This window comes from Chrysoperla carnea, chromosome 1 (assembly GCF_905475395.1).
Source record: "Chrysoperla carnea chromosome 1, inChrCarn1.1, whole genome shotgun sequence".
Taxonomy (NCBI): Eukaryota; Metazoa; Arthropoda; class Insecta; order Neuroptera; family Chrysopidae; genus Chrysoperla; species Chrysoperla carnea.
The window spans coordinates 30,405,831-30,420,436 of NC_058337.1; the positions used below are offsets into that span (position 1 = coordinate 30,405,831).

Consider the following 14,606-nt stretch of genomic DNA (forward strand, 5'->3'; position numbering starts at 1 on the left):
TCTTGGGTCCGTAGGACCCAATTTGTAAACCGTTAGAGATAGAACAAAAGTAAATGTAAAAAATTTTCCTTATAAAAAATAAACAACTTTTAGTTGAAACATTTTTTTGTAAAAATCACTGTTTATCCACGAAGACATTACATGGGAATATCAGTTATGAATGTGTGGCTATCTAAGACGGGATATCTTTACTTACATGTCGTCAAAAAACAAACGATTGCGTCATCAAAGCTGTCTATATATGGTATTACACTTGTTTTTTAAATAAAATTATTACTTATATTTTGCGAATGCTCCGAAAAAGAACATAAAATTTTGTTAAATTGTATTTTTCAACTAAAAGTTTCATAAACAATAAAATTTTCGGCACACTTTGTATTTTAATTGTCAAATATTTTTTTTCTACCAGAACTAGTTTGTTATTAAAAATATGTCAAAATTTATTAGTTAATAATAACAGTAGTATATATAAATAAAAAAAAATAAATAAAAACAATAAATAATAAAATTACATAAGAAATTAAAAATAATAAAATGAGTCTGAATTAAAAAACAAGTAAAAAATCTTCGAATGAAATAGATATTCTCAGAAAAAATTTTAGTATTAATTAGAAATTATTTGAAGCAATAGTCTGTTATCAATGATCACTTCCGAGCAATTTTTAAAATTATATCCAGCTGCAAATACTATTGCTCATGTTGGCCTTGACTCCCACGGTGTGGAGATAGAAGACAAACAACGGAAAAAAAATGCAAATAGTTTATTATACCAATGGGAAGATAAAAAAGATGGTTATATTTGTGGATTAAAGGCAGAATGTCTCGAAGAAAATTCAGCTGATCCAATTGCAGCGGAAGAGGATTGTGAATGGAAGCAGCTTGTTGAGTCATGTACATCTTGCCAAATTCGTAGTTCAAACTCTGATTTTACGGAATGCGGTTGCACCCATACTCAATGCGTCTGCAACCAAGTAAAACCACCAAAAACAAGAAAATATAATTCACTGTATAAACGTGTTGTATTTCCTAGTTACGAAGATTTTTATAGAAAAACCTGGTGGGGACAAAAAATACCTGATTCACAAACAGAAGTTCAACGACAATGTCCTAAACCATTCCTAAATATGTATTTAAAAGCAAAACCATCTGAATTGCTAACCGCAACATCGGTTTATAACTTACCGGCAGACTCTGATGAAGATTCTACTTATGGCCGTGAAGATATAAACGAAAGTTCATTTTATATATCTCAAGAATCACTTGATTTGTCAGGTCGAAAATCTAAGCGTCGAAGTATGAAGGCCAAGGAAATTTCCACTGGTTCTGCATTATTCAATGATGGATTAAATTGTTACAAAATGTTTTTACATCCAGAACGGTCAGCGTGTCTTCAGTATCCGTATGTTATTACCTTACCTGGAGTCATACTGGATTTGTATTGCCCAAAGACAAGGGAACGCATTAGAGAAAAACTAATGGCATACATTCAAGAACATAAGGTCAAACAAAATAAGTTCAGCAATTTTTGGAACTATATATTTAACAAACATTTTAAGAAACATCCTCTTAGGGTTAATGAGGGTACTACTGATCCATGCAGGATGAAAGAACTTTTTGCACCTAAAAAAAAGAAGAAAAATTCTAAAAAAAGAAGAGGTAGCGAAAAAAGGGCTAGCTAATCAAATAATGTATTTATATTAGCTCGAAAAGTAACTCAATACATTTCGAATAATGTGGGATAGACTAGAATTTTTTTTATTTGATTAATTATTTTATTTAAGCTAATAATGAAATTGTATTTTGTTTGAAGACAAAATTTTTTGTTTGTCAAAATCCGCAGCAATATTTTTTTTTTTAAAACAACAATTCATTTTTCATATTCACAATTATTTTTGTGTACCATGACAGAGTGAAAATGCCTTACATATGCATGACATTTTTTGAGGAAAACTTTTCGAAAAATATCTCTCGCCGTTGAAGAAAAGTCAATTTATTGATAAATTCCTGTGCCTGTGATTTATAACGTATTTATAACCAAATCACATTTTCAGGAATCAAGTAAAATCTGATAATATATCTCAAAAAAATTGAGATATATTATAGAAATCTATCAATCTCTATGGACTTTTAATATACAAAAATATACTGATTAGGTACAAAACAGTATAAAATTTTGAGGGGAAGAAATTTAAATAGGCAAATTTTTCATTTCTTAAAAACGTAAAACATGATATTGAACATTTTTTAAGTATATAAAATCCAAAGATTTTCTACAAATACTAATCAAATATTGGATAAACAGAAAAATGATTTTTATTTTTTATTCATCACCTCAAAGAAAGAAAAGAACAAAGAACAAATTTTTGAATTACATATCTGTTTTTTTATTTTTTCTGGTATTAGAGAGGAGCTCAAAACGTAAAACTTCTATGAAAACTTATCATCTATATTAAAAACATCACACAAATACACGACTAACAAACAGATCCGTGGAAAATTTAATTTTAAGATTTTCTCATTTTTTTGAAGAAAAAATTGTCTCGATTGTTGCTCTCTGGATCCGCGTTTCATTATCTTCGCCGAACACTGAAAATTAATCTGTAATCGAATCAAATGATTGAAGTCTAAAATTTTATAATAAAGCTGACATTTTTTTATATTAATAAGTTTTATTACATTACTCAATTATTGTAAACATACATTACATACAATTTTCATACCAAATAAAATTTTTTTTTCTGTGTATTTTTATGAATTTATTTTTTGTATGTTATCAAGACTGATTTTTTTTTTAAAGAGATGGCGTAGATTTCTTAAAATGGTTTTAATAACTATTTTTTGTTTATAATTTATTTATTACTAGTACATAAAATGGTTAATAATATTTTTGTAATAAACTTGCTATTACTAACATAGCTTTTATATTTCTTTTAAGAAAAATGTTCTACCAATTTTTATAAATGAAAAAAGTTTGTTCTACATTTTTTTTTTTATAGAAAAGCTTTAATTGTCTTTTTTTGTAGTCAATTTGTGACTTATATTTACATTTATGTAATGTGGAATTTTGCCAACGAAACTTGTTAACTGAAGGCGCAATTATTTCATTTTGAAAGTAATTGTATGTATTGTTTCCAAATCTGTTTGAAAAGATGTCTAGAAATAATTGATCTTAAAACTTCCTTAAGCGTTATTTTTAATGTGCTCACGTCTTAAACGTCGTGGACATATGAACGGCAGTATTCTGGCGTTTCTAATAAAAGGATGCTTCTCTAAAAAGGCTTCTTTTCTATTTTAGATTTTAAGTATATCTCTGTATTACACAGTGATATATAGTCTAAAATAGAAAAAAAAACCTTTTTAGAGATACATCCTTACTTCAGAACTTGGCAGAGTATAACGTTAACATTTTGCCATAAACTGTCTAGAACTCAAAAGAATATATATGAAAAAGGTGTTTATGAAATATCAGACATCTTACGTCATTTACGAAATGTGTATTTCAAATGATAATTTAAGTAAACAGATGGAAACAAATTTTCCTAGAAATTAATGTTAAAACGTTTATTTTAATTTATCTAAGACACATATGTACTAATGAATATTGTTTAAAGATTGGACAGAATTTCTAATACATCTAAATGGCACGGTTAATAGAAAGCAATTTGTTTTTGGAGGCATAAAATTGTGGTATCATCATTTTAAAATAAAAATTTGTTAGTCTGTACTTATTGAAACCGCGCTTTTATATGCCTTATTTTATAATGAGTATAATTAAATTAAGTAATTTTTTTTTATTTACATCACTATATTTTTATTTATTTTGAATGTTTAAAAAAAATTCTGTAAAATATATTATAAGAAGCATTTTTAACATTTTTTTTTATAAACATTTTATTTTTCATTATGTATAAAAAAATTAATACTAGTGGAATGGTTTTAAGTATCATTTCAATCACGTATTTTTCGTATATTAATTAAGCATTTTTTTAAATAAAATATTCGTATATGCGCCATTTTATTAAGTATTATTTAGGATTCGTTATCTATGATCTAACAAGTGATGTAACTATATGAAAGTTGGTAACACGTGCGCGCAATATTTCGAATATTTTAAATAAAAAACAAATATTGCATAAACATGACATAAAAACTACTTAGAGATGAAAAATGATCTAGATATTAGTGGCATAATAACATAGTTATAAAAAACTAGGTGTGTGAATTATGCCACTAAATAAAAAATAAAAATATGTAAATTAAAAAAAAAAAAATGAAAATGTGCATATGAATTACCATTGTAGTGCAAAACAGAATGTCTACCTAAGAAACACGGATAAGATAAGCAAGCCATGCTGATTTTATTTTGCTTTTCACATGAACAGAAAATTACATAAAACATAGGTATGTGTACACTTTCAAAGTTCCAAAAAAGGAGTACATTTACAGTTTTTTTTATTTTTTATAAATAATGATACTCTGAATACTCAGCTAGTATCTATGATTAGTGTCAAAAGCCGTTTTTTTACGCCAAACTTTAATAAATATTCACAGATTCAAATATATCCGTTTGTTTTTTATACAAATTTTAAAAGACTTTGTAAGATGTATGTCTTCAAAGCAAAAGCCAAAGATCGAAGCATTTTTTACGTGACTAAAATATTACACTTATTTGTCAGACACATATAATTGAACTGTACGATTTCGAATTAGTTGGATCATAATATATTAAAAAATTCGTGTTTTTAACTAACGTTTTTGTTAGTTCGGTAACAATAACAGCTTAATTATATATGTTAATTAATTACACAAGTATTTTTTTGTGGCTAGGGACGCCGACATAGCTGTTTTGCCTACAATCTAATTTTCAATATTTGTTTAGGTACATTCAGAGCTTTTGGAAATAATGAAAATGGTAAAATATTATTCGGTGTCTCCTTTATGTTTTAAATGTAAATTTCAGTTATAGGATTATAATTTACACAATCTTTTTATTCGCGACTTAAATAGTAAATGCGATTTATTTATAGTATCTGGATGGAAAATTAAAATTAAAAATCTAATGGTTGATCTGCGCTTCCCTCTATATCTTGTTCAACATCATCATTTCCATCTTCATCATCATTATTCTCTTCCTGTGTTTTTGAAGATAAGCTCGTTGATTTTTCAATTAATGATTCTAGAAAAAACAAAATTTATCAAATTATAAACACCAAAGATAATCATTTAGCCTCAAGATAGGACCAGTAAAATAACTCAGTAATCATAGAAGATACATTAGTCTATGGTGATACCTTTGTAATGTAGCGGGCTTAACATAATCAAATTTGTGTAATAAAAAATTGAACTGTCTATACTCAAATAATTATACGAATTTTTATTGTTAAGCTTTTTTACTACATACAAATATAATATATAATTTACAATACTTTTATTTTAATGTTACTTTGATAGACCATAGTTAACTTGAAGAGTGTAATCTGTGCTGAAGGTATCACACACTGCTGTTTAAATAGTTACAATCCATTGTTATCGTATCGTCTAGCAAATTCTAGAACTGTCACGTATGTTTTATTGCATATATCTTACTTGCAATTGTTATCATACAGTCTACCAAATTCTAGAATTGTCATATATGTTCTGTTGCATATATTCTACTATAAAACGATATTGTTTGTTTCTTTTTAGAATTGTCTGGATTACATTTGTTTTTTACTATAGGATTGTATTTGTGTGTTAATTGTTAACACCACAGTAACTTCGACGGGACTATAGTTAAGATTTATTAAGAGGTGCTTGCCATTCAATAGTCCTATGAACTAATGAACGGTAGCAATATAGGTACTTCAGGAGGAAATTTGCACAGTAAGAATAGCAATAGATAGTGTAACATACACTATAACAGGTAGTGTCAAACCACCCTAGCCTGAAAAATCAGAGGAGTAATCACAGGAAGTTGTTATGCCGAAATGAACTAAAAACGAGCATTCACAAAAAGGAACTGCTTTAGGAAATTCAATCGGAAAAGAGAAGTCAATTTATAAGAAAAAAAAACAACGTATAAGAAAGGCTTATGCAAAATTGCTGAGCTTTACAACCTACATGACTTTATTTAAACTTTCATGAATGATATTGAAACTGTATAAAAGTTTCTGTTTTAGGTATCTTTCATCTTTGTACAACCGACATATCCAGCTGACACGATTTCATTTACACCCCACCAATAAGAAATATCTATGTGTAAACCATATTGTAGATTCTTTGATAAAAAAATAGTTAAAACAACAAGTTTAAACCTTTCAACCGTATCCCTGATATTCTTTGAATAAAAAGTTCATTTGTCTCTTTGTTTAAATAATCGACATTACTATAATTTGATTTCCATAATATGAAATAAACTAACCCGTATATCTACAACAGGAGAACAGATAATAGAAAATTACTTACCACAGTTAGGTTTTCCTCTGGTACGAGTATTTGCGTATTCCACGCCATGTTTGTCAACACACCAACACATTCCAATAATACTATGACATTGTGTAGGTTTATAGTATCCATTAATGTCACAGTCAGGCACATAAACACCTTGAAAGAAAAACACGTTTAATAAGACTTTTTTATATTTTTTAAAGGAAAACAATATTTGATAAATTGATTTGTCAAATATTATTTTTACTGTATAAGTCACAGTCAAAACTCTTAAGCGATTAAATGTACTTTTAACTGAAAGAAACAGGCAAAAGTAGGGGAAAGTGGTATATAATGATCCCACAGAGTAAAATGATCCCTCGTTGTTTTAAGTAAACCATTAAGTCTTTTAGTATATTTATCGATAGATGGCTTTCGCTTGATCAAAATTAATCGTTCAACAAAGACTTATGGTGATGTATAAGCTAATTTGTGTTTCGTATCAAAAATATTAATTTTACTGCTTATGATTTTTTGTACTAGTTTTTGCCGGCTGGCTGTTTTTACCTTGGCTTTTGTTGACTTTTAATAATATTATAACACATTTTCATAGGCGTTTAGTAACTTTTAGGGTCAGTTTTTATGACGAAATTCAAATATGTAGTTACGAGTAAAATGATCCCCTTTATAAAGGCTAAAATGATCCCTATTTTAAAATAATAATAGATAAAATGATCCCCATCATGTAACGGGTCTTGAATGTGTTGATTTAGATGAATTTACCAGTGATTTTTGTTTTCATATTAATCGTTGATGCAATGTAAAAGAACAGTTAATATTTTATGTGAACTGTTTGATAAAAACTGAAATGATCAGTTTACCCACTATCCATACATAGTCGGTCAAAACGATCCCTTTTGAAAAATACTGAATAGTTCTAAAAATTTTAACAGACGAAAAGATATTTACATTTCAATATTGTAACATTTGAATAAATAACTCGAAAATATTTCGACGTTGTACATATGCCGAATAGTTTGGGTATAAATTACATTTTTTCTTAGGGGAGTCATTTTAGACCACCTTCCACTAACTTTTGACTGCACAGGTTGGGCTATAGTAGTTTTTGAACCGGAACCGTTATGAATAACTCTTTATCTAATAGCTCTGGTTAAAATAACTCGATAAAAATAACCCTGTGCCAAAACAACTCGGTACAAAAAAAAACCTGGTTAGCCATACCTTTAATGGGGTCGAATTAGCACGGGCCTGCGGGTTTTTTGGATTTTTAGTAACCCAGTGATTCTGTCAATTCTATGATCCACGGGTTAGCTATGCCTTTAATGGGATTGTGTTAGCACAAGTCTGCTAGTTGTTTGGCTTTATAGTTAACCCTGTGATTGCAATACTACCTATAAAATTGACAGTAAGTAAAATAACGAAAAAAGACAATTACATTATAGTTTTTTTAAAAGACTATTTACTTTAATTTAAGTTAAAATAATTGAAGTAAAAGTAAGGAAAAATCAGTTAGCAAAAACTATTTTTGATCAGCTTCACTGGGCAATCGTTTTTTTTACTGTTATGTCAAGTACTATTGCCGAAATCCTGCGGTTAGAAGTGCTTTTGACTGATTTTACCATTTAATAGTACTTTTGATCGGATAAGAATTTCGACTGTAACATTATATATGAAAGAGAAACAAGAACAATGTTCAAAAAATCAAAAGTACCTAAAGAAAAAAGTAACTAATTTTTGGAATTTTATTTAAATTTTCGTAATTCAATAACATACCTATACAAACTCATTTGTTATTTAAATTAGAAAACATGGTTGTGACTATATACATTATACATGCTAGGGAAATTATTTAGGAAGAAAATCAATGTTTAACTTGAGCACACGAAAATTAATATACAGGTTGAATTATTTTGTTGAGTTTGTTACGTAAAATATCAGTTCGAATCGATATCTTCTGTATTAAGGCTAAACATTTCGCTTAGGTAAGTTTTTTAAAGGTAGATACACGATACCATAAAAAAATAAAAATTTTGAAGCCATATAATGCGTACCATAAAATACAAAATTCCTCGAAAAAATTTGGTTACCAAGACATGTTTAACCCATCTGTACTCGTATTCCGTACCAATTTAAGGATGGTTGACGATATCGTGATCGGTAGAGGGTTAATTAAGAGGGTAATAGATATACCGATGTTGCAGTCATGACATCAATTATCACAATAAACATCACCGACTAAATCAAGTTTGATTTCGTTGGCTAAACTTGGCTACGCCTAGCTATAACTATGAGTATGATTTTTGTGTTGAAATTGTAATCGAATTCTATCAATATTATACTTTTTTTGAATCAAGCAATTTACTTAATCTAAATTGATATTTGAAATCTTCTGCTTTCAATACGACGGTAATGTAGTCATAGACCATATTTTAGGAAATTGTTTGTCCGTTTTTAAATTTATACACAAAAACCATTTCAAAATTGCAACATAAGAACCATATAACATCAAAACAGACTAAGTTTCTATTAAAATAGATTTAGCTCGATCAACTTATTTTGAGCTGAATTGCATTTCGTTCCTTTGTTACACAGACGTTTAAGGCAGTATTCTTAAACGGATTTTTCAACACTTGATGAGGAACTCCTGTAGAAGAATGTATAGATCTGGGACCTTTTCTCCAAAAAAAAATTAGATTCTCAAACTTAAAACGCGTTTTTCTCAAAACATGTACATGCTATAATATATGCATTTATAGGGTATTTATATGCCAAGCTATCATTTCACTAGACCTAAAGCGTTGTTCCAAAGTAAAAAATTGAGGACCTTATAGTGAAATAATGTACACGCTTAAATCGAATTAATATTAAGATTACACTATATTTCTTAGCCATGGGGCATACAAATAAAATTGAAAATAGAAATTATTTTCGAAATGGGAAAAATTTTTCCTAGTAACATAAACTTTCCACTCAATATATTTATAAGTAGGTAATTTAAATAATATGTAAATCAATAAATATTTACCTGATGAAGAATCAGTTGAAATTCTACTTTTAACCGCTGCACATGATCTATCAGCTTTATCAAAACATCGGCACCATTCTCTAGGTGTTACCCAATTATTATGATCATTGTCGCATTGTTCTACAAATGGTTTAATACATTGTTCATTCTTATCATGTTCTAAATCAAATAATTCTTGTAATGATAGTTTTCCATCACCATCCGTATCTAAATGTTGGAACATCCATCGTACTTCACGTTTACATGCAGCTGGATATAAATTGGTTGGTGTTACTTTTGGTTTAGGATGTACACGTCGTCGACGACTTGTATCAGCCATCACTACTGAAAACCAATCAAGTAAACGATTACCCATAGCATGTAATGAAGATGGTGGGCAAACAGTTGTGGCTGGTATACGAGTTTCAATTGGTTTTTCACGCATTTTATTATCAATTACATCATTGTAACCACGTTGCCGTTCCTTATCTTCGGCATATGTTGGGTTGTTCAATTTTGATTCCTGTAAATAAAAAAAAAACCAATTTTTATAAACCTTTAAAGAAGAAAGAAGCTAAACCTTTAAAACCGCTAAAATTTATAGTTTTTCGACATACAAATGAGTAAAAGTGGCTGGTAAGTATACATCTCCAAAATAACTTTCTTGACACTAACTTTACTCTCAATTCAAGAGGTGAATCCATGATATTTCGAAAGAAAGGGACTAATCCAACCAACATACTGATTTTTAACCTTCTAGTCCGCTATAAGGAATGGGTTTCCAAATTAAGTTATCTTTTCGGTTTAAGAAGTCCGATCGCGTTTAAAATACTTTAAATCTTTAAGAACTTTGCTATCTTTAAGATGTTATTTATTGCAGGATTATTTTAAACAGCAGTAGGGAGAGCGTGTACAAAAGTAACGATGGGTCGAAAGTAACAAATGCTCTGTAGGTTTATCTAACAGTCGAAAAACCGCTTCCCGTCAAATGATAGCCGGTGGCTGAGGACAATACGTGATTTTCCAAATCAAAAGTAGGATTTTTGAAATTTAATTACATATTTGATATTTACGTTGTATTCATAGCCTGATATTAATCTGAGTGTTTGTATATTATTTCTTGATTACATTGATTGTACTGTGTTTTAATTCTTTTTTGCCTATCATCATCCGTTTTAAGGTTCTTCATTGTTTTACCAAAAATGTGGTAGGATACAAAAGTAACAAAGCTCTGTGGGTACACAAGTAACATGTTACTTACACAAATGTGTACACAAGTAAAATGTTATTAAAACTGATATTGAATATTCTGATTAGAATATATGATTATCATATAATAATAGATCTCATTACTTAAACATAAGAAAATTTCTCGACGAGGAGTTAACAATATAGATTTGTTTTCATAAAATGTATAAGTTTTGAATGCAAATGTTTATTTTTCTTGTCCATATAAACTTTTCAAATATGTCATTTGTGGATTTATTATATCATAGCATATTTATTTTAAACCCCTTTGTCCTGTTACTTTCGACCCGCTAACGTGGTCGAAAGTAACAAATTTTTTTTAAGTCTATATGATTCATAAAAAATATACAATTATAAGAAAATGAAGATACTAATGTAAAGAGCATGCACGGAATTTATATATGGATATAAAAATTTCATTAAAATGACACCCAACCAGCCCTAACACCCAACCAGCAACCAAGGTGAAAGTACAAAGTGTTACTTTTGTACCCGGTCTCCCTATAAATACGCAATAACTTTCTATTGTTGGAATTGTATTAAACAAAAAACGATTCGCCTCTAATTCGGTTAACAGACAGACGGATGGGTGGACAAACGGAAATGGACTAATTAGGTGATTTTATGAACACCTTTACCAAAATTTTGTTCGTACCGTCAATTTCTCTAAGCGTTTCAAACTTGGACCAAAATTAGTATACTTTAATAATATAAAGGGTATAATATAAAAAGTCGATGTAAGGTGGAAAGCATAGGTTGGTAGGCTTGGCTCTTGGTACCCATATACTGAAGTGACCTTAGTTTGCTTATAGGCAATAACAAAATGCAATTATAGAATGAAATGTAATGAGTTTAAATTTTTATTCATTTTCTTGGCACACATGACTTGAAGAAAATAATTAAAAAGTATTATCTATACTTATCCTATAATAATGAACGTTTTGCACGTTTAGTTGCGGCCAGGCACGAAGGCAAACGTCACTCAACAATGAACGTAGGCAAGTATCAAATAGGTATATTATTAATATATCTATTTGATATTTAAGTAATGTTCATTGTTGTGTGATGTTCGCCTTCGTGTCTGACTGCAGCTTTGAACAAAACTAAATATAGTTAGTTTTATATTATGTTGGTTATATTGTTATTTATATAAAGGAAACAGAATGGATAGTAAATATCTCTGTATGGGAAAATATCTTTCGTACGGTTTTGTTTAATTCCAATGAGAATCATATACTAACTAACTAACTAATTTTATATTTACAGAATGTTTCAGAAGATATGGAAAAAAACTTATTAAACTTAAGGAAGCAGTTATATATACAGATTTATATTTACACATTATATTCTGTAGGTGTTCTTATATCATGTATATATGAAATATATCAAGGTATACTAAACTTAGTCCCAAGTTTAAAACGCTTAAAAATATTGATGCAACGAACAAAATTTTGGTAAGGGTGTTCATAAAATCACTTAATGAGTCCATTTTCGGTTGTCAGCCCGTCTATCTATCTATCTGTAACACGATAACTCAAAAAAAAAAAGATTTCCAGCTGTTTCAAGCTTTTACAGCGTACTCAGAATGAAAAAGTGAGGTAGAGTTCGTAAATGAGCATCATAGGTCAATTAGGTCTTTGGTCCGTATGAATCATCTTGATAACCGTTAGAGATAGAACAAAAGTTTAAATGTAAAAAATGTTCCTTATAAAAAAATCATCTTTTGTTTGCAACATTTTTTCGTAAACAGCACCGTTTACCTGCGAGGGCGCAAATTATATAGTATGTATTATATGGGAATATCAGTATGTATCATAATAGTCGCTATTTTTCTTTATTTACAAGACATAAAAAGCAAGATTGCGTAATCAACACTGTCTATACATGGTATTTCACCAATTAACTCAGTCAAATGTTTGTTTTTACTTGTTTTTATATTGACATATGCGAATATTAAAAAAATTAAGTAGGTACTAACGAGAAAAATGTTTTAGGAAATAAAAGTTTGAAAACAGTTGAAATTAAAGTCTTTGACCTTGATGGTAAATACCAAGGGTATTATATGAAAGTTAAATCAGGTTCATAACGAATAAACGAAAACTTATTATTGAGCAATAACTCAAATACGTACATAAATTGAGTTAGGTTTTGTGTATAGTAAGTATTTTGCTAGGTGTAATATTCGAAATTAATCGAAAAACGTCAAACATTTTTAAAACATCCCATTATTTTTCGGATATCTTTGCCATCCACTGATACACTTCGATTCTCCGTTAATGAGCTTACTCTAAAATATTATCAAGTATTTATAGGCTTCTCATAAGAAATCATTGTAAGCTATGCCGATCAAAATAATCTTTTATCGGTAAATTCTAATTATTTAAGAGATTTTTTAATTGAAGTTGTAGTAGATCTATTGAGTGATCAGATGAAATATGATTAACTTCACAGCCTGCTAAAATCGAGGTCATTATCCTCTTAAGTTTTAAAGTTATCGTACACATAGACAGACTGATTTTTGCGACAAAATTATTACTCACCTTGTATTTATATAAAATTTATAAATAAAACATATTATACCAACTGTAGAGCAGTACAAATTGGATTTTTAGTAACTTTTATTTGTATACTGTAATTATGATTATATGTATATATAATCAACTATTTTTGTTTTTGGTTTTATCTTTTTATTCAATATATATTTGACGTATAAAAACAATTTTTCTATTTCTTAATCTATTTAATCCGCTTTTGCGATTGATTCAATTTAAAAAATTCATTTTACTAATTTGGTGATCTTCATTATGCTAGTATTTTTGAAATCTCTATACAGGGATTTTACAAAAGATTAACTATATTTTGAAAGCTTATAGTCGTAAAATTACTGTTTTAACCAATAACTTGGTGGTGGGTGAGATAATTAACAGTCTAAAACTGATTGTTTCAACTGCTATACTTGGATGCCTGGAACATCTTTCAGGCACTCAGAGCTTTTTTTATTAAATTAAATAAAGGCCGTTACTTGTACTCTTCTAAAACAAACGATCTGGAACACCAAAAAAGCAAAATTTGAAAATATGCTCTTTCGACCAGTTCTGCTAAAAAATTTACACCTTATAGTTTTACGACTGGAAGAAAATTTAGTTAGTCTTTTGTAATAAATCAGTATCACTTACAGTTTTGTTTCACGTTGGAAAAAATTTATTGGTATAGTTATGGACAATTCAATTATATTGGATAAGTTAATTCAGATTGTAAAAAACACATAATTGCTTTCGACCGAACTTGCTCAAGCTACATAGTCTAATAGTCTTGAGATTTTGAGACAGACTGTCGAAGTTCAAATAAAGGAATACACTCTTTTAACTTTTTATACACTCTTTTAACTCTAATTTCTGGCGTAAAATAGGCGAGAAGTAAGTGAAATACTTTTATTATATTTTTTAAGACCCAATAATAGGTTATTCGAAAAGCATCACATAATAAATATTCGATGCTATTAAATTTCGATTTCTAAAATAGTTATTTTGACAATGTTTAATTAAAATCAGTTTTTAAAAGTAAATCGAAATTACATATATTTTTGAGTATAAAATGACCGACAAAATGCCAATAAATTTAGAAAACATAAATGAAAAACATTTCAAATAATTTGCAAGAAAGTTTATTATTGCATTCAACTTATAAATACCTATTAATTCAGGCTTTGTATATACAAACGTTAGTTAAAACTTAACGATATTTTTAAAATATGTTTAAAAAAAATTTGTTATTAAAAAACTTATCGATGTTTAATACTATTGGCAAAAAGTTTCATCTGATCAGTTCTCAATTAAATCAGGAAAAGGTTCATCAAATCATCTATTTTTTATAATTTCGAAAAAAAGAGCTAGACACTTCAATTAATACGTTTTAACCATAAAGCAAA

General features: G+C 28.5%; 1 protein-coding gene across 1 annotated transcript in view; it reads right to left on the bottom strand.

The window, feature by feature from the left end:
• Positions 1–3,892: 3,892 nt before the first annotated feature.
• The window catches only part of LOC123292383 (proteoglycan Cow), a 519,906-nt gene continuing 509,192 nt past the window's right edge, over positions 3,893–14,606 (bottom strand). Inside the window, exons 7-9 of the mRNA XM_044873060.1 lie at positions 9,452–9,953; positions 6,445–6,582; positions 3,893–5,176 (exon numbers count right to left, since the gene is read on the bottom strand). Coding sequence (XP_044728995.1) covers positions 5,049–5,176; positions 6,445–6,582; positions 9,452–9,953 — 768 coding nt within the window. The 3' untranslated portion in view covers positions 3,893–5,048. The remainder of the gene's footprint in view (positions 5,177–6,444; positions 6,583–9,451; positions 9,954–14,606) is intronic.